Source organism: Belonocnema kinseyi, chromosome 8, assembly GCF_010883055.1.
Source record: "Belonocnema kinseyi isolate 2016_QV_RU_SX_M_011 chromosome 8, B_treatae_v1, whole genome shotgun sequence".
Lineage (NCBI taxonomy): Eukaryota > Metazoa > Arthropoda > Insecta > Hymenoptera > Cynipidae > Belonocnema > Belonocnema kinseyi.
In genome coordinates this window covers 48,603,271-48,629,043 of record NC_046664.1, presented here as the reverse complement: position 1 = coordinate 48,629,043, position 25,773 = coordinate 48,603,271, and the positions used below count along the sequence as shown (strand labels likewise).

Genomic DNA, 25,773 nt, shown 5'->3' with positions numbered 1-25,773 from the left:
GAAGGTTATAATGAACCAAAATTACCTTTACTCGATAATCATTAATGAACCTTAGAAAATTACTGATGCACTCGTGTTATCGAAACCCGCAATTAACTGAATTACGATTAAATTGTAACACGGAATTTTCGAAAATATACTAATTCGGTCGTTATATTTGAGACTCCTTGTTCGGTCTTCCCGCTTAAAGTTCCGCACCGAAAATAAAAAGGTACAACTAGAGATATCTCTCGGTGTTTTTCGTCGCTTAGAAGGCTCAGCCGATAACTTTTGCTCTAACGGCTGTTAAGCAAACTATGTTGAAAGCGATCGGTAAGTTCGACAAATGACAAGTCGAAGAGAAACGGCTAGGAAACACGTTAATCATGGCGCTCGCTGAAGTTTGTGGTCTCAATTCTTTCGTGAATTTTAAAACAACGGAGGAAAATGAAAATGTCGATAGCGAAATCGACTTTCGTAATTTTTCTAACAATCTTCAACTAGCTGTGCCTCCTTATGCTAACGTAAGTACATTATTTTTTGTTGGACGAATTTGCTCTTTACTCCAAAAAGTGCACCATCATCTACCGAATTTTGAGAAATTTAGTAAATAATGTCTTCAAAGCTAGGAAATATGGATATTATAAACACTGTTTGCTTGTCCCTTTTCGGAAATTCGAATATAATTGGACATAATCGTATTTAAGGTCGTTCATTGCAATCTAGGATTTTTAGGTTATGTTCTTCATGGTGAATTTTTTGCATTTTTGGTTATTTTCTTTGGGCCTGATTTTGGCCTAGGGAGGTCTTGGACTAACTTTAGCGATTGAAAATAATGTAAATAGTGTCACAATTTTTTCTTTAATGTTTGAAGATTAAAAGAAAATTGAAATACCCCCGTTTTTTTCTTCAAAATACTACTGTTTGGATAAAAAATAAAGTATGTTGTTTAAAAATCGTCTTTGTTGGTTGAATACAATTGTTTATCTTTATTTTTTCCGGCTCCTTTGTTGAAATTTGATCCAATTTCTAAAAATTTATTTTTTTGTGTAAGACTTATAACTTTAGTTGAAAATTCGTTGTTTTTTTTTATATTCAAAAGTAATTTTTTTAACTAAAAATTTTATCACAGTGTTGAAACTTTAACTGATTGTTTATAAGGTAATTTTTTTGTTCTAAATTAATATTGTCGGCCATTCGTTGTTCTTTTGCTTACAAATACACCAATTTGGTGTGAAATTCAACTATTTTGTACAAAATTAAACTTTTTTGTATAAAATCATTTTTTGTTTAAAGGAAAATTAAGTCTCCTTGATAAAAATTTAACTACTTCATTTCTAGTTAAAGACTGATATTTTCAGTTTAAAAATTCAACAATTTCATTGAAAACACTTTTTTTCATTACTAATAAATTTTTTATTGGTTGAAAATTTAACGATTTTATTCTAGATTTATCTTTTTGGTAAAAATGTTAATCTCTTTCTGTAGAAATTTCGCCGTTTTTGGTAAAAAAAATTACATACATAAATTATAAATTTAACTATTTGGTTGAAAATTGTTTTATTTCATTAAAAATTCGCATTTTCTGGTAAAAACAAATTAATATAATTTGGTTGAAATTCAAGTATTTTGATAAAAATTCCTCTTTGTTGGTTTAATCTGTTTTTTATTTTTTTCAACACATTGATTAAAAGTTTAACTACTTTCTGAAAAGTTCATTTCTGTTGTAAGATTGATAATTTTAGTTGAAAAAATATTAACTACTATGTTTAAAAATTCAACTTATTATTTGTAAATTAACTTTTTTGCTCAAATTTCATAATGTCGGGCTAAACATTCGTTTTTCTTTTGCTTAAAAATTAAAAAATTTAGTATAAAATTCCACTATTTTGTATAAAATTAAACTCTTTTTTGCAAAATCATTTTCCTTTTATTGAATTTATTATTGAATTCTCCTCAATAAAAATCTAACTACTTCATTTTCAGTTAAAATTGATCTTTTTTGGTTTAAAAATTTACTTTCTTTAAAAATTTCACCGTTTTCGGCTTAAAAATGTTTACTATCTCGTTAAAAATTAACCTTCGAATTAACCTGCTTCGATTGAACATTAACTTTTTTGTTGAAAAGTCACATTTGTGGGTTGAAAATTTAACTGTTTTGTAGAACATTCGTAGTTTTGGCTCGAAATTCCAACAATTTGTTAGAAAATTAAACTATTTGATGGAAATTGTTCTTTTAATTTGTTGAAAATTCGTCTTTTTTAGAATAAAATTAATTAATTTGGTTAAAAATTAAATCTTTTTGTTTAAAATTCGCCTTTGTTGATTAAACCCAACAGTTCATTTATTTTTATTGCATTTTGTTGTTGAAATTATAACTATTACAGATTTCGTTGAAGATTAATCTGTTAATTCGAAAATTCAACTCCTTGGTTAGAAGTTGAACTACTTTTTTTTAATTTCTTCTTTTCTATTGAAGAGTCATAGTTTTAATTGAAAATTCCTTTTTTTAACTATTTTTTTACCGAAAAATTAACTATTTTGCTTGAAGTTTTAACAATTTTGTTTAAAATTCAACTATTTTATACAAAATTAAACGGTGTTGTAAAAAAATCTTTTTTTTTTGTCTTTAAAGCTCAACAATTTGATATAATATTCATTTCTTCTTAGTAGAATTTTCCCAAGTGAGCCCACAATTTTTTACGCTGAAAGGGAAATTAAAATTAAGTATTGGAAAATAATATGGTGGTTTGTATTAAGCCATGTTATACATTTTTTTAGAAAAGTGCATTTGTTTATTTACAATGTGCGTTTGAACATTTCCGCTTCGTTTGATTAATAAATTAGTTTTTCGTTAACCATTTATGAAAAATTGATGCAAATGTTTATAACGAAAAATTAGCATAAGTTAATAGGTTTTGTATCATTTATCTAAAATTTAATAAAGAATAAAATCTTTTCGGCAAGAATTTTTTCCATGAAGTATTATAGAGAATTTTGAATGAAACGTTACAAAAAATTTTATTGTTTGACTTGATTGTTTATTTATTAATTGCCAACAATACTAATAAATAGATCAGTCTCGTCCAAGAAATAGTTTTTTTTTATAAGATCGAAGGGAAGATTATTGTATTTTTTTAAATAGAAATTGTTACTAACCATTAAGAAAATTGTTAGTTTATTATTGGATAATTTCAGTGAAAGAAACGTATATTATTTTTTGAACATTTTCTTTGGATAATCATTGCAAGAAATATAATTGCAATAATAATTGAAGAAAACCGTTTTTTCTACGTTAAAATGTCCATGTGGGACATTTGTTTATACAAACAGGGAATGTTATATTATGCTAATTTTTGGTTATGCATTATGACTCTTATGAAAAATCTTAGCAATTAGAGTGAAATAAACAATTTTTTTATAAGCAAAAACAGTAGTAAGAATTTGTTTATAAGCATTGTTTAGAATGATGAATTAAATATTAATAGAATTATTTCCGTTCTATAAGTGCAGATGAAATAATTCTAGCTGATAGTGAGTTTCTGTGAGCAAAAAGATTATAACGTCATTTAATACTAATGAGTAGTTTTTTTGCCATAATAACTTAATTTTCCCTTCAACGTCAAAAATCGTAGCCTCACTTGGGAAATTTCTAATTTTTTACAAAATTCGTTCTTCTTTTATTGAAAATTAATTCTCCTAAATGAATGTTTAATTAATTCATTTTTTTATCAAAATTGGTCTCTTATGGTTAAAAAAATCAACTATTTGGACTAGCATGGCACCCATCGTTCAAAGTATTTAGTTGAAAACGTATGTAATTATAATTAGCACCAAAGAATAAAAAAAAACAATTTTGCATTTTTAACTATTAGAAATTGATTTTCTACAAAAAAGTTCGATTTTTAACAAAAAAGGTAAATTCCAACCAAACCGTTTAATTTTCTATCAAAGAGTTCAATTTTCTACGAAATGGTTTAATTTTTAAGTCAAAAGGACGAATTTTCAACAATCCAGTTGAATCTTCAATAAAGTAATTGAATTTTGTACCAAATAATAACATGTTTTACTTTTAAAGAAATTAATTTTTAAAGAAAAATTTAATAGTAGACTTTGTGTTAAAAAATATTTGTATTTTCTTATTGGATTCTATTAATTCAGATCGCATTTAAGTGGAAAAATTAGAATCCGAAAATTTTAGAAGAAAAATCTGTTAAAATTCGATTTTAACGATTTTTAAAATAATTAGTTGAATTTGTATCTTCTTTAATTATACCATTCAGTTTATAAAGCGTAATTCGAAAATCTTTTACTTAAACAAATTTTCTATTTTAGATTTTTATTTTTAAGCGTACATTTTAAATTTAAAGAATTTTAAAATTCAGTCTAGGAAGACTTAAAAAACAACCAAATTAAAAGCGTTTGTCATTGAACATTTTGGAGACAAAAAATGTTTACTCGATCAACTATAAATATAAATTAATTATTTTAAAAATTGAACTGTATATAAAGTATAAAAAAGTGAACAATAATTGATTTGTTAGGACGATTCTAAATTCGTTCAAAAATTTCAGAATTTCGAGATTTTAGTGTTAAAAATTGAACTGGTTAAATTCAAAAGCCTTAATTCGTAAAAAAATGTAAATTATTTAAAACTGAATTTTTTTAAATAGAAAGCCTTGAATGATTAAAATTTCAAGGAACTTTTAAACTTTGACCATCACGATTTAAATTTTTTTGTTTAAAAAATGTTTCATTTGTTGAATTTTGATGTATAAATAACAATTGACTCCTTATTATTTGTAGAATTTTCGAGTAATTTTTGGCGATATTTAGAGGTTTTGAAAAGATTCCAAATTTATTTAAAACTTGAAATGATATCAAATAATTTAAACGAAGTGTGTGTTCCGAAAAAATCGGACTATTCGTACCGAAATTCCCGTACAAATAGCTATGGTCTAATTTAAAACAATATATAATTTTTGCCAGATTTTTTCAAGACTTTGTAGTAAAATTTTGAAAATTTTTAAGGATATCTAAACTATTTAAAATAATTTAACTTCTAATGTAAAAAAGGTTCAGTTTAAAAAAAAAGTAATGGTTCTAGCTTAAAATTTTTTAAAATATAAATTTTTTAAAAATATATTGATTGATTTTTAAATTTAGATTATTGAAAATATTATAACATGGATTTATATTTTTAGAACTGAATCTGAATCTTTGAGTTCTACAATTTATAAAATTCAAAAAGTCTAAATTATTCAGTTTAACTGCATTTAATTGAAAATAATTCAATAAAAAAGTGTTAATACTTTCTCTTTTATGTGTGTAAGTTAATGTGCATTTGACTAAATAATGTTTTAATTAATGAACTTTAAATCGTCGACTTCGAAAGTTCAACATTTAAAAGTTCCATCTTGAATGCTTTAATTTGAATAATATTTTATATAAACATTGCGGTTTATTTTCAATACTTGAAAAATGTTATGAAACTATTTTGACACTATTTTATTATTATTTTTGCTACTATTTACATTATTTTTAATCTACAAAGTGAGTAAGTGCGAGGCCAGGTATAGTCTTATAAAGTCATTTGATGTTAGTCTAGGTTAAGCCACTCCATTTTTAATTTTTTAAAATAATTTTTTGCAGCCAGCAGCACAACTCGCACAATTTTCTGATGATCCTAACACTGTTGGAAAGGGCATTAAGATTAAATTTGATCATGGAACCACAACTCTGGGTTTTATGTACAAAAACGGAATTATTCTCGCTGTTGATTCCCGAGCCACTGGTGGCAACTTCATTGGTATCTTATTATTGTTCAAAAATATTAAATATTATCGAAAATACAATGATTTTTTATTAACAATAGCAATTTAAAACAAAAAAACACTAACATAACATCAAAATTTGTTCGAAATTGTAAACTTCCTGTGGAAGTTAATGGTTTTTGTTTAAAATATGTAAGCGATTTCTAATGGAAAATCTTAATGCAACCTTAAATTTTTCCAGATTTGTAAATATTCTTTAGTAAATCTGCATTTAAATATAATTTCCGGAGTTAAAGATACAAATTTACGACGAAAAATGGCAACATAATTCAAATATTTTAGTAGCTTCTAAATCTTATTTAAATTATTATTTTTGTTTGAAAATGCCAATTTTTTATGTAAAATTTTAAGGTATCCTAAAATTATTTTAAAAATATGAATTTTCTTTGAAATCGAATGATCTTTCAAAAAAAATTTAATTACCGACGTAAAGCTCGATCAAAATCCAAAATGGTTGAAACATGTAAAGTTTATTATTTTAAAAACACAAATATAACCTAGAGTTGTTTTTAGTTGAGAAATAAGTTTTTAAGCAAATAAAATCAATTTTCGACGAAATAGCTAAATTCCCAGCCAAAGTTATGGATTTTTTCCCAAACATATTTAAATTTCTATTTAAAAAATCAACGAATACTAAAATAGTTGAATTTGTGTTCGAAAAAATTAATTTTCAATAAAAAATACTAACTTCCAACGAAAGAACTGAAGTTTTAATCAAAATGATTCATTTTCGACAAAAAATTTATTTTTTAACAAAATATGGAATAGTTAAATTTTCAGTTTTAAAAATTTAACAAAATAGTTAAATTTGGAACAAACAAAAATAAAGATTTTTCAACTAAAATGATGAAATATCAAGAAAAAAAAGTAATTTTAACAAAATAGTTCTTCTTTGAACTAAATAGTTCAATTTTGAACCCAAAAAGATTGTTAAGTCGCTATTTACGATTAGCGAAAATCTTCCAAAATTAATCAAATAGTTATATTAGAAGAAAAATCCTGGGAGTAAAGTCAAATTTATGCGATTATTCGAACAAGAACTGATTTAAATACCCTTTGAATTCTAAATTATTCCAGTTTTTTTTTCTACGAGGTATTAATATTGAAAAATATGAAAATTCATCTTTTAAGTTGAAACTTTAACTTTTTGACTGAGAACTCTTGAATTTTATTTGAAAAATCGTCTTTTTTGTAGTAAATTAAAATTTCTGTTGAAACATTTTTCTTTTTTTCTTTAAAAATCCAACTTTCTGCTTCAGAATTCTTGAATTTTGTTAAAATTTCTTCTTTTTTGATAGTAAATTAATCTTTATATTTAAAAAATCATATCTTTGGTTAATAATTCTTAGTTATTTTCTAGAAAATTAATCTTTTTGTTTAAAAATTCATCTTTTTTTTCAAAAAATCAACAGCTAGGGTATAAAGTTGAATTACTTTCTTAAAAATTAAAGAAAATTCTGTCTTTCCTAAAAATTAAACGTTTTTATTAGAATTCTTAAATTTTATTGAACGTTTGTCTTTTTTGGTAATAAATTAATCTGTTTGTTTGAAAATTTATGTTTTTAGTTGAAAGTTCAACGTTTTGGTTCAGAATTCTCGAACTTTGTTAAAAAATTATTTTTTGTAGTAAATTAATCTTTTTTTTTTATTCATCTTTTTTAGTTCAAAATTAAACTTTTTGTTTCAGAATTCTTGAATTGGATTCAAAAGTTGTTTAAAAATTCAACAACTAGGGTTTAAAGTTGAATTACTTTCTTAAAAATTAAAGATAATTCTTTCTTTCCTAAAAATTCAAATTTGTTTTCAGAATTCTTGAATTTTATTGAAAGTTTGTCTTTGTTGGTAGTAAATTACTCTTTTTATTTTAAAATGTATGTTTTTAGTTGAAAGTTTAACGTTTTGGTTAAAAATTCTTCTCTTTTGTAGTAAATTATTCTTTTTGTTAAAAAATTTTTTTTAGTTGAAACTTCAACTTATTGTTTGAAAATTCTTGAATTTTATTAAAAATCTTCTTTTCTAGTTGAAAATTCAACTTTTTGGTTCAGATTTCCTGAATTTTTTTCAAAATTCTCCTTTTTTGGTAGTAAATTAATCTGTTGGTTCCAAATTCATCTTTTTGGTTAAAAATTGAACTACGTTTAAAAGCTGAACCTCTTTCCGAAAAATCCATTTTTTATTGACGATTTAAAATTGTAATTAAAAATTCATCTCGTTGGTTGGAAACTGTACTATTTTTTTTTTTGGTTGAAAAATTACTTTGGTAATTGAAAATTTACCTATTCTATTTTTCTTCGAAAGTGGTTCTTTTCAAGTAAAATTTCAACTTTTTGTTTAAGTTGAAATAATTTGTTAAATATTCGTTTTTTGTTGAAAATTAATCTAGTTTAGTTGGAAAATTTAACTTTTGTGTTGAGAGTTTATGAATTTTATTAAAAAGTCTTTTTTTTTGTAATAAATTAATTGTTTACTCCCAAAATTCTTATTTTCTTGTTAAAATTCAACTTCTTGGTTCAAAATTTTTGAATTTTGTTACAAATTCATATTTTTTGGTAGTGAAATAATCTTTTTGTTTAAAAATTCAGCTTTTAAAGTTGAAAATTTAACTCTTTGGTTGAGAATTCTTGAATTTTAATGAAAGTTCGTTTTTTTTCCTGTACATTAATCTTTTCTTTCAAATCTTATTTTTTAGTTGAAAATTCAACTTTTTGGTTATTATTTCTTCAACTTTAAAAAAAAATTTTTTTGTAGAAAATTATTCCTTTTGTTTTCAAAATTCTCTTTTTGGTTAAAAAAAATCCACAACTAGGTTTTAAAGTTGAACTACTTTAATAAAAATTTAAAAAAAATTCTTTCTTAAAAATTAAGCTTTTTTTTAGAATTCTTAAATTTTGTTGCAAATTTGTCTTTTTTGGTAGTAAATTTATCTTTTTGTTTCAAAATTGATGTTTTTAGTTGAAAATTCAACGTTTTGATCCAGAATTCTCGAACTTTGTTAAAAAATTTGTTTTTTGATAGTAAATTAATCTTTTTGTTAAAAAATTAATCTTTTTTAGTTGAAAATTTTAATTTTTTGATTAAGAATTCTGGAATTTTATTGAAAAATCGTTGTTTTTTTTGTAGTAAATTAAATTTTTTGTTTAAAAAATCATATTTTTAGTTCAAAGTTTAACGTTTTGGATAATAATTCTTCAATTTAATTAAAATTTCGTTTTTTTTTCTTTGTCAAATTCATCCTTTTCTTTAAAGATTCATCTTTTTGGTTAAAAAATTAACAACTAGGTTTTAAAATTCAACTACTTTCTTAAAAATGAAAATAAAAGTTTTTTATTCTTTCTGAAAAATTCAAAAAATTTTAGAATTCTTGAATTTTATTGAAATTTTGCGTTTTTTGGTTGTAAGTTAACCGTTTTGTTTAAAAATTTATGATTTTAGTTAAAAATTCAACGTTTTGGTTGAAAAGTCTTGAATGTTATTAAAAATTCGGCTTTTTGTAGAAAAATGAATCCTTTTGATTAAAAATTTTTTTTTTATTTGAAACTGCAACTTTTTGGTAGAGAACTCTTGAATTTAAAAAAAATTCATCTTTTTGAGTTTAAGATTAAATGTTTTGGTTGAGAATTCTTGAATTTTATTGGAAATTCATTTTTTTGTAATAAATTCATCTTGTTTATAAATCTTATTTTTAGTTGAAAGTTCAACTTTTGGTTAATATTTGTTCAATTTTCAAAAGATATTTTGTTTTTTTTTTCTGTAGAAAATTAACTCTTTTGTTTAAAAATTCATCTTTTTTGATAAAAAATCAACAACTAGGTTTTTCTTTTATCTTTTTAGGTAACAATTCAACTTTTGATTGAGAACTTTTAAATTTTATTGAAAATTCATTTTTTTTTGTTTGTAGTAAATTAATCTTTTTGTTTTAAAAGTCATATTTTTAGTTAAAAATTCAACTTTTTGGTTAATAATTCTTCAAGAACTAGGTTTGAAAGTTGAACTACTTTCTTAAAAATTTAAGAAAAAATTCTTTTTATTAGAACTCGTGAATTTGATTGAAAATTTGTATTTTTAATTATACCCAGATGAGCTGTCACATAAAATGGAATTAGGCACATTATAAAACTTTCTCTGAAAATCACTTTTTTTATTTTAATTCTTGATTTATCACCGAAGTTTGTAATTAACCACACGGACAAGTAGATAATATAGGCATATTGGAAACTTGATTCTCTATAAATAAATAAAAATCAGTATAAACATAAAATCGGCTTTTATCTAAAGGCTACATTACTTTTTGAAGGGGGGGGGGGGGCAGATATAAATTAACCGCTTTCCTAAAAACTTGAACAAATAATAAATAAATCTTTTTGATGTTGAAAATTTTGGATGAAAAACATTTTTATTTAATAAAGAAATAATTTTTAAAAATTTATTTTTACTTTAAGCAATAAAAAGTGAACAAAAACGATTTGACAAAACGATATTCAGTCTTAGTCATTAAACCTAAAATATTCCATTTTTAACCAATTCAATTTGAAATTTTTAATTAAAAAAATATTGATTATTGAATATTTAGCAATATTGAAATTTTTATTTAGGACAAGTAAATTGAAACCAAATATTTAAAAGTAAAGAATCTTTAAATGAATGGTTTGACGCAGAAAACCTGGAATTGTTAAAATTTCGAAAAATGCTTAATTAGTAAGTGAAATTTTTAAATTTTGATGTATAATTTACATATGAACATTTGTAGAAAAATTTTGAGTAATTTAAGAGATATTTCGAAGTTTTAAAAAGATAAAAAATTATTATGCAAATTTTAGAAAGTTTTCTTAAAATCTTCTAGAATCTTTTTTGAAAATTGTTTTTAAATCTTTGAAAACTTTTTAAATATTCTCTTAAAATAATTTTTCAAAATGAAAAATTATTTTTAATTTTCCTAGGAATCTTAAGAAAATGGTTTTATTCTTTTGAATCTTTTCAATACTTCTACATATCTCTTAAAATTACTCAAATTTCGTCTACAAATAATAGATGTTCAATTGTTGTTTATACACTAAAATTATAAAGAGTCTAAAATGTGCAAGATTTTCTAAAAATTATAGAAAAAAATTCAATTAATTTTGATGGATATTTCGAAGTACTGAAAAAATTTCAAAAATAATTTTAAATTTAAAACAAATTTAAAACAAATTCTAGATTTCTCAAGAATCGGAAATAAAATTTTAAAGCTTTCTAATGATGTTTAAACTATTCAAAAAGATAATAATTGAATTTCTAATTTATGAAGTGTGCAGTTAAAATTTTTTCAATTTTTCAATATTTAATGCTTCTAGCTTAAAATTCCTTAAAATTATATAATTTTGGATTTTGTGAAGTTCATGGATTGATCTTTTAATTTAGTGCATCGAAAATGATAACTTGGATTTATATTTTTTTATATTGAAAAATGTGAATACCTTCAATTTTATACGCGTAAATTATTGAGCATTTGAACACAAAATGTTTAAATTGAAAACTTTTAAACTTCAATTTTAAAATTTCAAAATTTAATAGTTCCACTTTGAGTGCTTTCATTTGCAGCTCAGTTTTTATTACCTCAAGTAGAACATTTTTAATCTTTAGTGCTCCATTTTAAAAATTGTATTGTCCAGAAAACGTGGTAAATGGAGCCTGATCGAAAATTCGAATCAAATTCAAATAGTCGAATTTAATTCCACCTTGATAAATAGTTCATTTGGAAATACTTTGAAAACATATTTTTATTTTCTATCCTTTTTAAATGCTCAAAAGAGATTAAAATTACAGTGTCATATTATTCCACATGCGGAGAATAATATTTCGTCACTAACAAAACAAATTTGCAGATTTTAAGGAATTGTACGTAAATGGAAAAAATTGTGTCAGTCATATTGAATTTACTGGGCCTTTCTCGCTCTAATAAAGAAAATTCTGTAGATCATATGCAACCTTCTCAAGTCATATAAGATTTGCTGTAAAATCCATAATAAAATGTTGGAAAATAAATCTTTTTTTCTTTTTCTGGAGAAAGGGTAATTAGCATAATGTTCTAGCCTTCTTAAAATTTAGTTTTATTTAAGATTCATTTGATTCGAGCGAAAAATTGCTTTGGCAAAGAATAAATAAATTTTGTTATTCATAGGATCTCAGACCATGAAGAAGATCGTGGAAATCAACGATTATTTACTAGGAACCTTAGCCGGAGGAGCAGCGGATTGCGTTTATTGGGACCGTGTTTTAGCAAAGCAATGTCGCATGTACGAACTCAGAAATAGAGAGCGCATTTCTATCGCCGCTGCCAGCAAACTCATGTCAAACATGGTCTACAATTACAAAGGAATGGGCCTTAGTATGGGTAAGTCTTTCTCAATTACCTCTTTTGTTTAAAAATTCATCTTTTTGGTTTAAAAAATCAACAACTAGGTTTTTTTTATCTTTTTAGGTAACAATTCAACTTTTGGTTGAAAACTTTTAAATTTTATTGAAAATTTATTTTGTTTTTTGTTTGTAGTAAATTAATCTTTTTGTTTTAAAAATCATTAATTAATTAACGTAACGAAATTTAAAAAAAATTTATTATTTTTTTATTTTTTAACGTAAATCGTTTGTCCAATCCGAATTTTAATTTCAAATTTTACAAACACTGCACCGTAAATTTCTTCCTATTTGAGAAAAAGCCGTAGAACCGGGAAAACCCGGGAAATGGCAGTGAGTTTATTTTTTTACTGGGAATTTTACAAATGTATAGAAAAAAAACTGTCCAGCTGTGATTTTAACCGTTTTTTTTTAAATTAAATAGTTGAATTTTTATCTTTTTCAATTGTGCTATCATTCAGTTTAGAGTGCGTATTTCGAAAATCTTTCAATTGGAAAACAATTTTATTTTAGATTTTAATTTTGTACATTTTAATTTAAAGAATTTTGAAATGCAATTTCAAAGACTTAAGCCATTAAAAATTAGAAGCGTTTGAATTTGAAGATTGGAAATAAAAAACATTTTTAATCAATCAAATGTGAATATAAATTAATAGTGATTCGAAATCAGTTCGCAATTTTAGATTACTGTATAAACTGTTTTCAGTTATAAAATAACTTCAAAATAATATATTCATAATTAAAAGCTTTTATTAAATTTCACATATTATTTTATTCTAACATATTCAATTCGTTAACCATTTAATTCGAAAAATTTTAATTGAGAAAAATAAGAATGCCTTTATATTTAAAAATATCTGACTGTTTTAAATCAGTAATTATAGTTATATATTAAAAACTAAATTTTGAACGTTACAATTTTAATTGTTATATTTAAAAATATTTAATTAAAATGAATTATTGTTAAATTATTAATGCTCGAACTACAATTTAAATTTAAAAAATCATTACATTATTTATATATTTACAGTTGTTCAACCGAAAATGCTTCTTTAACTAGAATTTTAGAATTCAAACGCTATTATATTCTTTCAAGTCTTTCAAACCACATTTAAATTTTTTTATTGAAAATTTACGCTTTATAATAAAAAGGCTAAAATGGAACCTTTTTTATTTGAAACATTTTATATTTACACACTGTAAATTGAATGATTTAATAATTAAGAACTTAAAAATTGAACCTACCATTTCTAAAAAAAAAAGTTAATCGAATTTATTTTCAATTATGTTACATGAGATTCGGAATATTTTAAGTAATTCGATAGATTTTTCTTCTCAACATTGGACAAATTCCCGGTATTATAATAATAACTTCAAAATAATATATTTATAATTATAGGCTTTTATTAAATTTCAAATATTTTACTCTAACGTAATCCATTTTTAAACCATGTAATTTGAAAATTTCTAATTGAAAAAAATAATAATTACTTCATATATGAAAAAATGCAAGTATGTTGAAGAAATATTTAGAATTCAATTAATAACAAAATTATTAATAAAATAATTGATAATTAAATATTATATTAAATAATTAATAAAATCATTAGTAACAAGATTTTGATGTAAATAGTCCATGGCCTAATTTAAAACAAAATATAGGTTCTGAAAAATTTTGAAAAAAATATATAATAATATGCAGGTGTTTCAAGATTTTCAAATAAAATTTGAAAGTATTTTAAGGATTTTTAAACTATTTAAAATAAAAATGATTTAACTTTTAATTTAAGAAGTGTTCTGTTTATAAAAAAAGGCAATTGTTCAATTTCTGATGTTTCTAGCTTAAAATTGCTTTAAATGGTATAATTTTTTTTCATGAATCTGAATCTTTGAACTGTACACTTTATAAAACTTAAAAAAAATTAATTTTTCAATTTAACTGCATTTAATTTAAAATTGTCCAGTTTAAAAGTGTTAGTGTTAGTAGCTACAAAATTATTGAATTAAAAAACTTTTAAATTTCTGATTTGAAGTTCCATTGACCTTGAAAAATGTTTGCGAACCGGGAAATGGCCGCGAATTTTTTTATTGAAATAAAACGGCCATCCTGAAGGCAGGAAATGACAGCGAATTTATTTTTTGACCGGGAACTTTACAAATTTTTAGAAAAAAAAGTCTGTCCAGCTTTGATTTCAACTGTTTATTTTTAAAATAATCAGTTAAATTGATATCCTTTTCAAATATATCATTCTGTTTAGAATGTGTAATTTGAAAATCTTTCACTTTAAACATTTTTCTTTTAAGATTTTAAGTGTTTAAGCGTACATTTTAATTTAAATATTTTTTAAACGCAGTTTGAAAGACTTAAAACAATTAAAAATGAGAAGCGTTTAAAAACGAAGATTTTTTATAAAAAAAAAACCTTTTTGGTTGATCAGCTGTAAATATAAACTAATTATTCTTAAAATTGAATTGTATTTCAAAATTTTAAAGGTGAATAATAATTGATTTTACTAGACGACTCGGAATGAGTTCGCAATTTTAGAATTTCCAAATTTCAACGTTAAATATTACACTGTTTCAATTGGAAAGTCTTATTAGCTAAACAAATGCAAACGCCGGATTAAAACTTTATAATTTTCAATTTTCAAATAAATTCAAACTAATATATTCAATAAAGGCGTTTATTAAATTTCATTCTAAAATATTCAATTTGTAAACCATTCAATTTGAAAAATTATAACTAAGAAAAAGAACTATTACTTGATGTTTAGAAATATCTGACTCTTTATTTAAAATCAGGAGTTATAAATTAAATATTCAAAAATAAAAAAAAAAGAACTTAACCTTAAACGTTATAAAGTGCTTAATTTTTTATTAAATTAAAATATTAAATTGAATCACAATTATTTTTTATTTGTAAAAATAGTTTTATATTACTGTAATGAACTATTACGTTGAAAATTTGTTGTTTTTTTTGCTTGAAATTAATTTTTTTATCTGAAAATTAACTTCTGTTTTTAATATAAAATTAATTGCTTTTAATTTACAATTCAAGTATCTGGGTGAAAATTAATTTATTTTGTTGAAAAATCGTTCTTTCTGGTTCAGAATTCATTTTTTTGGAAATAATAATTTAATAACTTGGTTGAAACTTAGCTTGCGTATAATCTTCTTGGTTGAAAATTTATCTTTTGTGTTGTAAAATCAACGATAACAGTTGAAGATGATTAAGCAGTTTTTACTTATAATATTTAATTTTAATAACTTTATTTTTTAACCGAAAATTTAACTATTTAATGTTAGGTGGAAAATGAATTTTTTTTACTGAAAATTTAACTATTCCATTTTGGGTTGAAACTGATCTATGTAGGTTTAGTTTAAGATTAAGTTATTTATTTTTGAAAAATCAACTATTATTTAAACTAACCTTTTAATTTTATTTAAACTATTATATAAAAATTCATCTCTTTTATATAAAACTCGCCTTTTTGGTTGATAATTTAACTATTAGACTCGTAGTTTTAATTGAAAATTCATATTTTTGGTAGAAATAATCTTCTAGTTTGAGAATGTATATTTTACGTTGAAAATTCAAGCATCTTAGTTAACTATTCATCATTTTATTTGAAAATTGATATTTTAGGCTGAAAATAAAACTATACTTTGTTGAAAGTTAAACTCTTTTGTTAAAAAATAATCTCTGTTTTTTTTAAGTTGTTGCTTTTTTTGTGTGATTTGATTAGACACCATAGCAGATGTCTTTTTAATAAAATACTTGAATTTTTAACAAAATAATTAAAGTTTAAACCTATAGATATATTTATCAACTAAAAATAGTAATACTTGACATTTCAACCAAAAAAATGAAATTTCATACAAAAAAAATGAATTTCAAAACCAAAAAGACGAATTTTCTGCACAAAAATTGAATTTTCCACCAGCAAATGTGAATCTTCATACGAAAAAAAGTTTGCATATAACTAGTTAAATTTTCATCCAAAGAGATAAACCTTCATTTAGAAAAACTCAATAAAGTAGTTAAACTTTTATTCGCGCAGTTGAATTTTCAATTAAAAAAGATCAGTTTTCTACCAAACAGTTAAACTTTCAATCAAAAAGATGAATCTTCAAAAAAGAAATAATGTCAGGCTAAAGTGGTTTAAGAAAAATTTTTAAACAAAATAGTTGATTCTCAAGCGAACAAAATTATTTTTCAATAAAACAGATGTATTTTTATCCAACAAAGATCAAATCTCTAGTAAAATAGATGGATTTCTGAACTAAAGAGAGAAGTATTTAAATATTACATTTATGTTTAAAAAATTATCGGTTTTAGTTTTCAATTCAACTATTTCGTTGAAAATGCATGTATTTTTTTAAATATTGTATTTTTTTGTGGAATATTCATCTTCTTGTTTGATAATTCATCTTTTACGATGAAAATTCAAGTATTCTAGTTAACTATTCATCATTTAATCAATTTATTGATATTTTTGTTTAAAAATAAAACTATGCTTGGTTGAAAGTTGAACTCTTTTTGTTCAAAATTCAGGTTTTTGGTTTACAATTAATCTATTGAAGTTGAATTTCGGCATTTTATATGAAAATTCATCACTGGTTGGAAATTTTTTGTTTTTTGTGCGTGGAAAATTATTTATTTTAACAGAAATTTTAACTACTCTACTTTTGGTTGAGAAGTGAGTTTTTTAGTTCAAAATTCAACAGTTTGTTCGAAAATTGATCTTTCATAGTTGAAATTCGTTTATTATTATATTACATTAAATAATGATGGCTTGAAAATCAATTTCCGAAAATTTAACTTTTTTACATATCTTTCAAACTTCAATTTCAACAGTAAAAAAAAATTAGTTGAAGTGTTATATTTTTTAATTGTGCCATGATTGAGTTTACAATGCGTAATCCCAAAATCAGTTACTTACAAAAATTTCCATTTTAGATTTATATTTTTAAGCTTACATTTTTAATTTTAAACAGTTTAAAATTCTTTCTTGAAAAATTGAACAATTAAAAATTAAAAGTCTTTGAAGTTGAAAATTGTTGACAAAAACCATTTTTATTTAATAAGTAAGTAACACATTTTTTTAATGGATCTGTACTTTATGTATTAAAGAGTGAATAAAAAGCGATTTGACAAAATGATTTTAAATACGTTCAAAATTTAGGAATTTTTATATTTTAACGTTAAGAATTAAATGGTTTCAATTTAAAAGTCTTAATTATTTAAAAAATGTGAACATCTGACTGCAACTTTATAAACTATTTTCAACTATGTTTCAGTTCAAAATATTCAATTTTTGACCCATTTAACTTTTCATTTTTGAATTACGAAAATGATTAATTATTGAATGTTCAGCAATATTTGACTGTTTATTTAATTTAAGTAAATTGAGACCAAATATTTAAAAGTAAACAATTTTAAACTGTATTGTTTGACATATAAAGCCTGGAATCGTTAAAATTTCGAAGTGCTTCGAAACTTTGAACGTTGCAATTTTAATTGTTATATTTGAAAAATGTTTAATTTCTAAGTGAAATTGTTGAATTTTCATGTATAATTTACAAATGAACATTTGTAGAACAAATTTCAGTAATTTTAAAAGATATTTAGGAGTTTTAAAAAGATTCAAAATTATTATGCAAAATTTAAAAAGTGACCTTAAAGTCTTCCAGAATCTTTTTTCGCAATTTCGTAATTCCTTTAAAACCTTTTTAAATATTTTCTTAAAATAATTTGTCAACATGAAAAATTAATTGTAATTTTCATAGGACACTTTTTTAATTCAGGCTATTATTTTAAGTTTGAGATTAATTAATTTTGAATCTTTTTAAAATTTCGAAAAATCTCTTCAAATTTCTCAAATTTGTCTATAAATAATAAATGTTCAATTGTTATTTAAACATCAACATTTTGAGGAAATTTCGAAAATTTGAAGGATTTCCTCAAAGTTGTTGGAAAAATTGAATTAATTTGGACAGATATTTAGAAATTCTGAAAAAATTTGAAAATTAATTTTAAATTCGAACAAATTTAAAACTAATTGTAAATTTTTAAAGATTTTCAAATAAAATGTTGAAGCTTTCTAAGGATTTTTAAACTATTAAAAATGAAAATAATAGAATTAGAATAAAGATCAGTGATTGATTTTTTAATTTAGAGAATTAAAAACGACAGCGTGGATTTATATTTTTTTTATATTGAAAAATTGTAGTATCTTTCATTTTATACGTGTAAATTATTGAGCATTTGAATGCAAAATTTTTTAAATAAAAAACTTTCAAACTTCAATTTTAAAAGTTAAACATGCAACAGTTTCACTTTAAGTGCTTTCATTTGCAGCTCAGTTCTTATGACCTCTAATGGAAAAATTTTGAGCTTCAGTTTTCGATTTTTAAATTTATTTGACCGTGAAAAACGTTTTTAAATCGGGAAATGACCGGGAAGTTATTTTTATGATTAAAACGGCCACCCTGATCTTACATTACATGTATGTATTTACAGGGTGATTGAAATATTCAGAAAAATATATCTTACAACACACATTTTAAAACAAAATAAGAATGTTTTGAACGAAAAAATTTAATTTTCTACTAAAACAGATGAATTTTTAACAAAAATTATAAACTTTCAACTTTTTTGTTGAAATTTTTTGTTGTTCATTTTCAACCAAATAGTTTAATTCTCTATCAATAGTTTATTTTTTCCCCTAAAAGTTCTTTGAAACTTTTTTTTCAAGTTTTTATTAAAACTCGTTAGTAATTATACCACTAATTAGATCAACAAAATTTAGAACATACTAAATACTTTTTGTAAAAACAGCATGAATAGAGTTTATAGAAAATCTTATAAAGAACATAATAAACTGATACAGTATTATAGAGATTAAATAAAATGACGACTAATTTCTAAAGTTAAAATAAAACGGCAAATTTGAATCAACTATTTTCAAATCAATAATTATATTTTAAACTATTCTTTTTATAATAAATTTATATTTCATTTCCAACATTTGTTAGACTTAGCAATGTGGCTGCCTTTTTTGATTTCATGAATCAAGTTAAAGATTGAGTAATGTGCTAGACTTTATACTGAAAAAATCCGAAATAATTTAAATGTATTACTCAATAAAAAAATCCTGTTTCCTTTATTTCCACTAGTTTAAAGTAGCATGTACATATAAAATGTGCCCTAAATTTTATTTATGCTAATTTTTACGAAATAAAAATAATTTAAAAAATAATCTTCAAAGCCAATAATTTAGGTTTTAATCACTTTTATAAGTATTTATATTTTTATCTTTTTAAGGGAAAATCGGGAGAAACTCGGGAGAAATTTTCACCGAGATCAAGTCGGGAGAGAAATATTAGACCGGGAGATTTCCCGTATTTCATCATTCGTGCGTTTTGTAATTTTCTCGTTTTGAATGTCATTTAATACTACGTGATATGATACTTATTAATAATACATTAACCATCTTCAAAATTTCTATAATTTTAATTCAAAATTAAGGTTTTGAATGCGCTATTTTAAAACAGTTTAATCTGAGGCCTTGATACTAAAGTTTTTTTCTTAAATTAATTTTTGGATTAATTCTCGGAGGTTTCAAATTTCAAATTTCACAATATTGTAGTCTGAAATTCAAATAATTATGCAAAATGACAAGACCATTTTACTATTTAATATTCACAAATTTCATATTAAAAGCCCTGATAGTTTTAAATTTGATCATTTTAGATGTAAATTTTAAACAATTTCGAACTGCAAAGCTTAAAATTGCAATATTTCAACAACAAACAATGGAATCATATTACCGCAATCTTGTTGGTTATTGTTTATATTAATTTTCAATGTAATATCTTAAAAGTTACTGATTGTTAGTTGTAGATTCAAACTAATAAATCGTTTCAAAGTGAAAAATATTTTATTGGAAAATTTCAAGAGTTAATAATAGTTCTAAAGGAAGATTTGACATTAAAAAATGAAAAATGAGCTTCAAAATACCGTTAAGACAAAAATTAAATTATTTACCTAAAATTGATACAGCAATAAATGAAGAATTTCGGTAATTTTAGACGGTTAAAATAATTCTATAGTTCTGAATTAAAATGTTGAACGCACAATTTAAAAAATTTCCCTTCCATAGGTTTTGATTTTGCAACTAAAATTGAATTTGTTCAATTTTGGAAAGTTTAATTAGCAATTTAAAAATGGTTAGTTTTCAGTTTCAAGCTTCTGGAGTAGATTTTTTTTCACTTTTAATGTTTCCCATTTAAAATACTATTTAGTTTGAAAGTTTGTTTAGTATAATTCAATTCATTCTTAAATTTTATAAAAATTCATTTAATTAGCTCAAATGTCAAATTATACTTTCGTTATTTAATAAGAATTTAACATTCTATATTTATCAGAAGCTTTGACTTTGAAAGATTTAATTTAGTTTTCAATATTAAATTTTTAAATCTTGATCGCTTTGAATTTAGAATTGTTCTAATTTAAAACTTTTAAATGTTTAATATTTAAATTTTGAACGCTTTTAAGTATAAATAATAACTGTTCAATTCCTCTGAATTTTCAAATATATAATCTTAAAATATTCAATTTTTAAGGTTTTGAAATTTCCCTATTTTCTAAATTTTTAATCTGAAATAATTCAATTTCGTGATTCTTCAATTCAAAATAAATCTGTGTACTTTGCTGGGCTTCGATTTAGAAATGATACAATTTCATTCCTTTTTCTTATTAAATTGTCAATAAATGTTCAATTTTTTTTTTTTAATTTCAGAAGCCTTCAGTTCGAAATTATTAATTGTTTAAAAAAGTCTTTGGCATAATGTTAAAAACTTGGTTTTAAAATTTATTTTGAAATTTGCATATTTTTCATGTTAGAAAATAAAAATCCGGAAACGTGAATGCGTGTTTTGTGCGCGTTAAATTGATGCTGGTGTGTGATAATAAAATCAACCTTGAAAACTGGGAAATCTCGTTTAGAAAAAATCTTGCTGTCGAAAATTTTTTAATTCGTCAAGATATAATTTATCTTTTGTTTATTACGGAATAAATAAAGATATTTCAAGGCACTTTTTGTTGACGTGTTCAACTTAGAAATTATAAAAATTATTAGTTTAAAATTTCGATGTTAATTCAGTTTCATAATTAGAATAAGCCATGACCATAAAACGGATTTTTCGAGGGGTTGACCACTCGGCTTTTAAGTGTACAACAGATTTCAAAAGGTTACAAAATAATTCTAAAGATTTAAAAATATTTCAAACATTTTAAAATATTTTAAATATCTTTAACATTTTATAAAGATTTCACGGACGTTTTAAAACATTTTAGAAGATTTCAAAATATTTCAAATAATTTAATCACTTGAACGAATACAAAAGATTTTTCAAAGATTCAAGAAAGACTTTATAAACATTTCAAAAGATTTTAGAAATATTTCAAGGATTTCAAACATTCAAAAAAGGCGTGTACACTAGATTAAAAGGTTTTCACAAAAATTCACCAAAGATTTCGAATATTTCATGAAGATTTGGAACATTTCACAAGGATTTTAAAACTTACAAAGAGTTTAAAGATTTTAAAAAGGGTATATTAAACTACATTTCTAAGATGTCAAAACGTTTAAACAATTTAAAACAATTTCAAAATTTTTCAGGAGATATCAAAAGATTTCACTAAGATTTGTAATAATTCAAATAATTTCAACGAATTCACAAAGATTTCAAAAGATTTCACAAAGATTTCAAAGATTTCGAACATTTCGCTTAGATTTCGAACATTGCACAAAGATTTTAAAACTTGCAAAAAACAAAAGTTTCAAAGATTTCATAAAACATTCATAAATATTTCCAAACAATACGAGAATTTCAAAGATTTCAACAAGGGAATCTGGAACACCAGATTTCAAAGATTTCAAAAAATTTAAAAGATTTTTAATGATTTTAAAAGTTTCAACAAATTTGGGAAAATTTGAAAAGATTTTAATTATTTCAAGCGAACAGAAAAAAAGTTACGAACAAAGATTAAAGAAACATTTCAAAAATATTTGAAAGATTTAAAAAAATTGCACAAAGTTTTCGTATATTTCAAGCTTTCAAGACGATTTCACAAAGCTTTCAAACAAAAAAAAACTGTGTTTCGCAAAGAAAGTTAATATTTTTTTCAAGTTATTTTTCAACAAATTAAATTTCAAGCTTTCAATATTTCACTACTTCTGTAAAGAATTCATAAGGATTTCAAAAGATTTCAAGAATTTCAAAACATTTAAAAGATTTTTCAAGGATTTTATTTTGTTAAAAATTCAAGTATTTTATTAAAAAGACATCTGCTATGGTGTCTAATGAAATCACACAAAAAAAAAAACTTTCAAAAAACAGATTTTATATATATATTATCATTGTTATATATTATTTATAATTTAATAATTTTATTTTATTTCGTTGAATTTTCTTTGTTTTTTTTGTTTCATTGAACATTTCTTTTTCTAACTAAACATTAATTTATTATATTTTTCAGTTTCTTTCTTTCAATTTTTTTACAAAAAAAGGCCAAGTAAATTAAAATTTTCTAAAAATGTTGAAATTTTGAGCAAAAACAATACTTACAGAAATTCTGCAAACATAAATTGGGAATGAAGCTGGATTTCTTGAAGTTTTTAATCGAAACGATTTCAAGGATTTAAATACATTTCAAATATTTTAAACCATATCAAAATTTTTTATAAGATTTCAAAAGTTTTGATAAAGATTTCAAATATTCTAGTGATTTCAAACGAATACAATAGACTTAGAGAATATTTCACAATTTCTGTAAAGAATTCATAAGGATTTCAAAAGATTTCAAGAATTTCAAAACATTTAAAAGATTTTAAGCGATTTCAAAAGGTTTCAACACATTGGAGAAGATTTCAAAAGACTTTAATGATTTTAAATAGACACAAAAGATTTTACAAACAAAGATTAAAGAAAGAGTTCACAAAGATTTCAAGAATTTAAAAGATTTTACAAAACCTTTGAAAAATGCTAAAAGATTTCACCAAAAATTTCAAGCTTTCACTAAGGTTTGTAATACTTCGCAAAGATTTCAAACAATTTCACAAAGATTTCAATGATTTCAAAGACATTAAAAAGATTTAAAAAGATTCCTAAAGATTTCACAAAGACGACTCATGTTCGCAAAAAATTAAGAATTTGTTTATTTACGATTCGGCTTTCCTTAAAATTTTTTGGCCAATAAAAAGTGAAATATCTCATTTTTTACATGTATGACAAACGATCATTTCATTATTTGATGTAAAAAAGGAGACCTGGAAAATTTTGATTTCTTGGCCTGGAAAACCTGGAAAAGAGCTTGAATTTTGTTTCTAAGAATCGCTAGACACCCTGTATTATAAAAAAATTAAAACATAAGATTAAAAAATTGGTTTTAAAATTTCTTTTTAAATTTGCATATTTTTCATGTTAGGAAATTAAAATCCGGAGACGTGAATGCGCGGTTTGCGTGCGTTAAATTGCTGCTGGTGTTAAATAAAATGCATCTTCATGCAGTTTTCTTTATCAGGCATAACACTTTCCTTATCCTACTTATATGATTCAAAATCAATTGATTTCTTGCAAATTAGTACCGATTTCCGCAAATCATATATATATATATATATATATAAAACTGTGTTTCGCAAAGAAAATGATTTTTTTTTCTTAACCGGGAGAAATCGCTAATATTTACCGGGAGAACCGGGAGACGAAAATTGGAAAAATAGTGGCCACCCTGAATATTATAATTATATTAATATTATAATTTTAATATAATACTCGGGAAAAAATTGAGATTCCTGGAAAGAACCTGGAATTGTCAGAGAATTTGTGTAGACACCCTGATCATATTCCTTACTGAAACTGGGTATTAAATTTGTCCAGGAATGATGATCGCTGGATGGGACAAACGTGGACCAGCACTCTATTACGTAGACTCGGAAGGCACCAGAACTCCTGGAAAGGTCTTTAGCGTCGGTTCCGGATCCTTGTTTGCATACGGAGTTTTGGACTCGCTCTACGATTGGAATTTGGAGGATAAGGACGCGTACGAGCTTGGAAGACGGGCAATTTACCATGCAACTTTCAGGGACGCGGCCTCTGGTGGAATTGTCAGAGGTAACTTTTTAATTTCTTTTTTTTTTTTATTTCCAGTGTTTCTACTGGAAGGGGAAGTAAAAAATATATTTTTTTAAATTTTAGTTTACCACATGAAATCGACCGGATGGGTCCGCATTTCTGAGGAAGACTGCAAGGATCTTCACTTCATGTACGCTGACCAAAAAGCACAGAGCCAGAGTGCATGATTTCTTATTTTAATCTATGCTGAGTGATAAGGTCTTTTGTTTAATAAAACTATTTCTAAATGATGATAAATTCCGTTTTATAATCTTACATTGATCCAGTAATTCCACTATTTTCTTATTAATTTCTGAATATTTTGATAAAATTAATTTATTTCTCAAATTTTATGGTTTTTCACTCTTAATATAGGTTTTGGAGTTGCATTAATCTAAAATTCGAAATCACCTACTAAAAATTGATGGAGGCTCGGGTACGAATAGCGATAAAAAATTCAGTTTTCGCTTTTTAAAAATAAAAATATATGCTTCGCAGATACTAAATTTTCGAATACGGGTGATCGAATTTTGATGTAAAAAAGTTGCCGAATACGCGAAAATTCACTGAGAATTTTGAGATTAAAATTTCATGGATTTTCAAAATTGGGTTTGACTAGCGATTAAAAATGGAATTTTCAAGTTTTGGCAATAATGAAAAATTTCGGAGGATTTCAAAGATTCTATTATTTTTTCCGAGGAATTTGAAAAAATTTACCTCGTCAACCGAAGAGATGAATTTGAAACTAAAATGATGAATCTTCAAAGAAAAAAATTAATTTTTAACAGTGGTTTAAAATAAGAAATAGTTGAAGTCAATCAAAAACGACGAATTTTCAACAAAATCATCGAGTCCTCAACCAAAACCGATTAATTTTTATATCGGTAGATTTAAAGCAGTTGACATTTTTTCTACTAATTTCAATTAGTGGCTCATTTCGAGCTATGAATCCGCTATTTTCACTGATATATTAGACATTTCTACAAATTTATTATTGAAAAAATAAAAAATTTATATTCAGATTTAGAGAGAACCGAAAAATTGCATTTTTAACCAATAAAGATTAAATGTCTACCAAAATATACGAATTTTCAAACTAAAAAGAAGAATATTGAACAAATTGGTTGAATTTTCAAGCCAAAAGGGTGAATTTCGTACAAGATAGTCGAATTTCCTTTTTAAAAATATTAATTATTATCGACAATATTAATTTTTAACAAAACAGTTTAAAATGTTAAAAAATAAATAAATTTTCTAGAAAACAAACAAAATTCAGCAATAAAATTACAAATTTTCAAAAAATAGTTACATTGTCCACTTATTCGGATGAACTTTCAATTTATATGGTGAATTTTCAACAAATAAAGTTAATTTCCTATCCAGCATTTTA

At 23.6% G+C, this 25,773-nt stretch overlaps 1 protein-coding gene across 1 annotated transcript; it reads left to right on the top strand.

The window, feature by feature from the left end:
• The first annotated feature begins 330 nt into the window (after window positions 1-330).
• Window positions 331-24,641, top strand: LOC117177915 (proteasome subunit beta type-5). The gene is made up of 5 exons (XM_033369015.1): window positions 331-503; window positions 5,632-5,788; window positions 11,971-12,183; window positions 24,150-24,383; window positions 24,468-24,641. Exons 1-5 carry the CDS (start codon window positions 366-368, stop codon window positions 24,569-24,571), a joined length of 846 nt encoding a protein of 281 aa, XP_033224906.1. The 5' UTR covers window positions 331-365; the 3' UTR covers window positions 24,572-24,641.
• The last annotated feature ends 1,132 nt before the right edge of the window (window positions 24,642-25,773 follow it).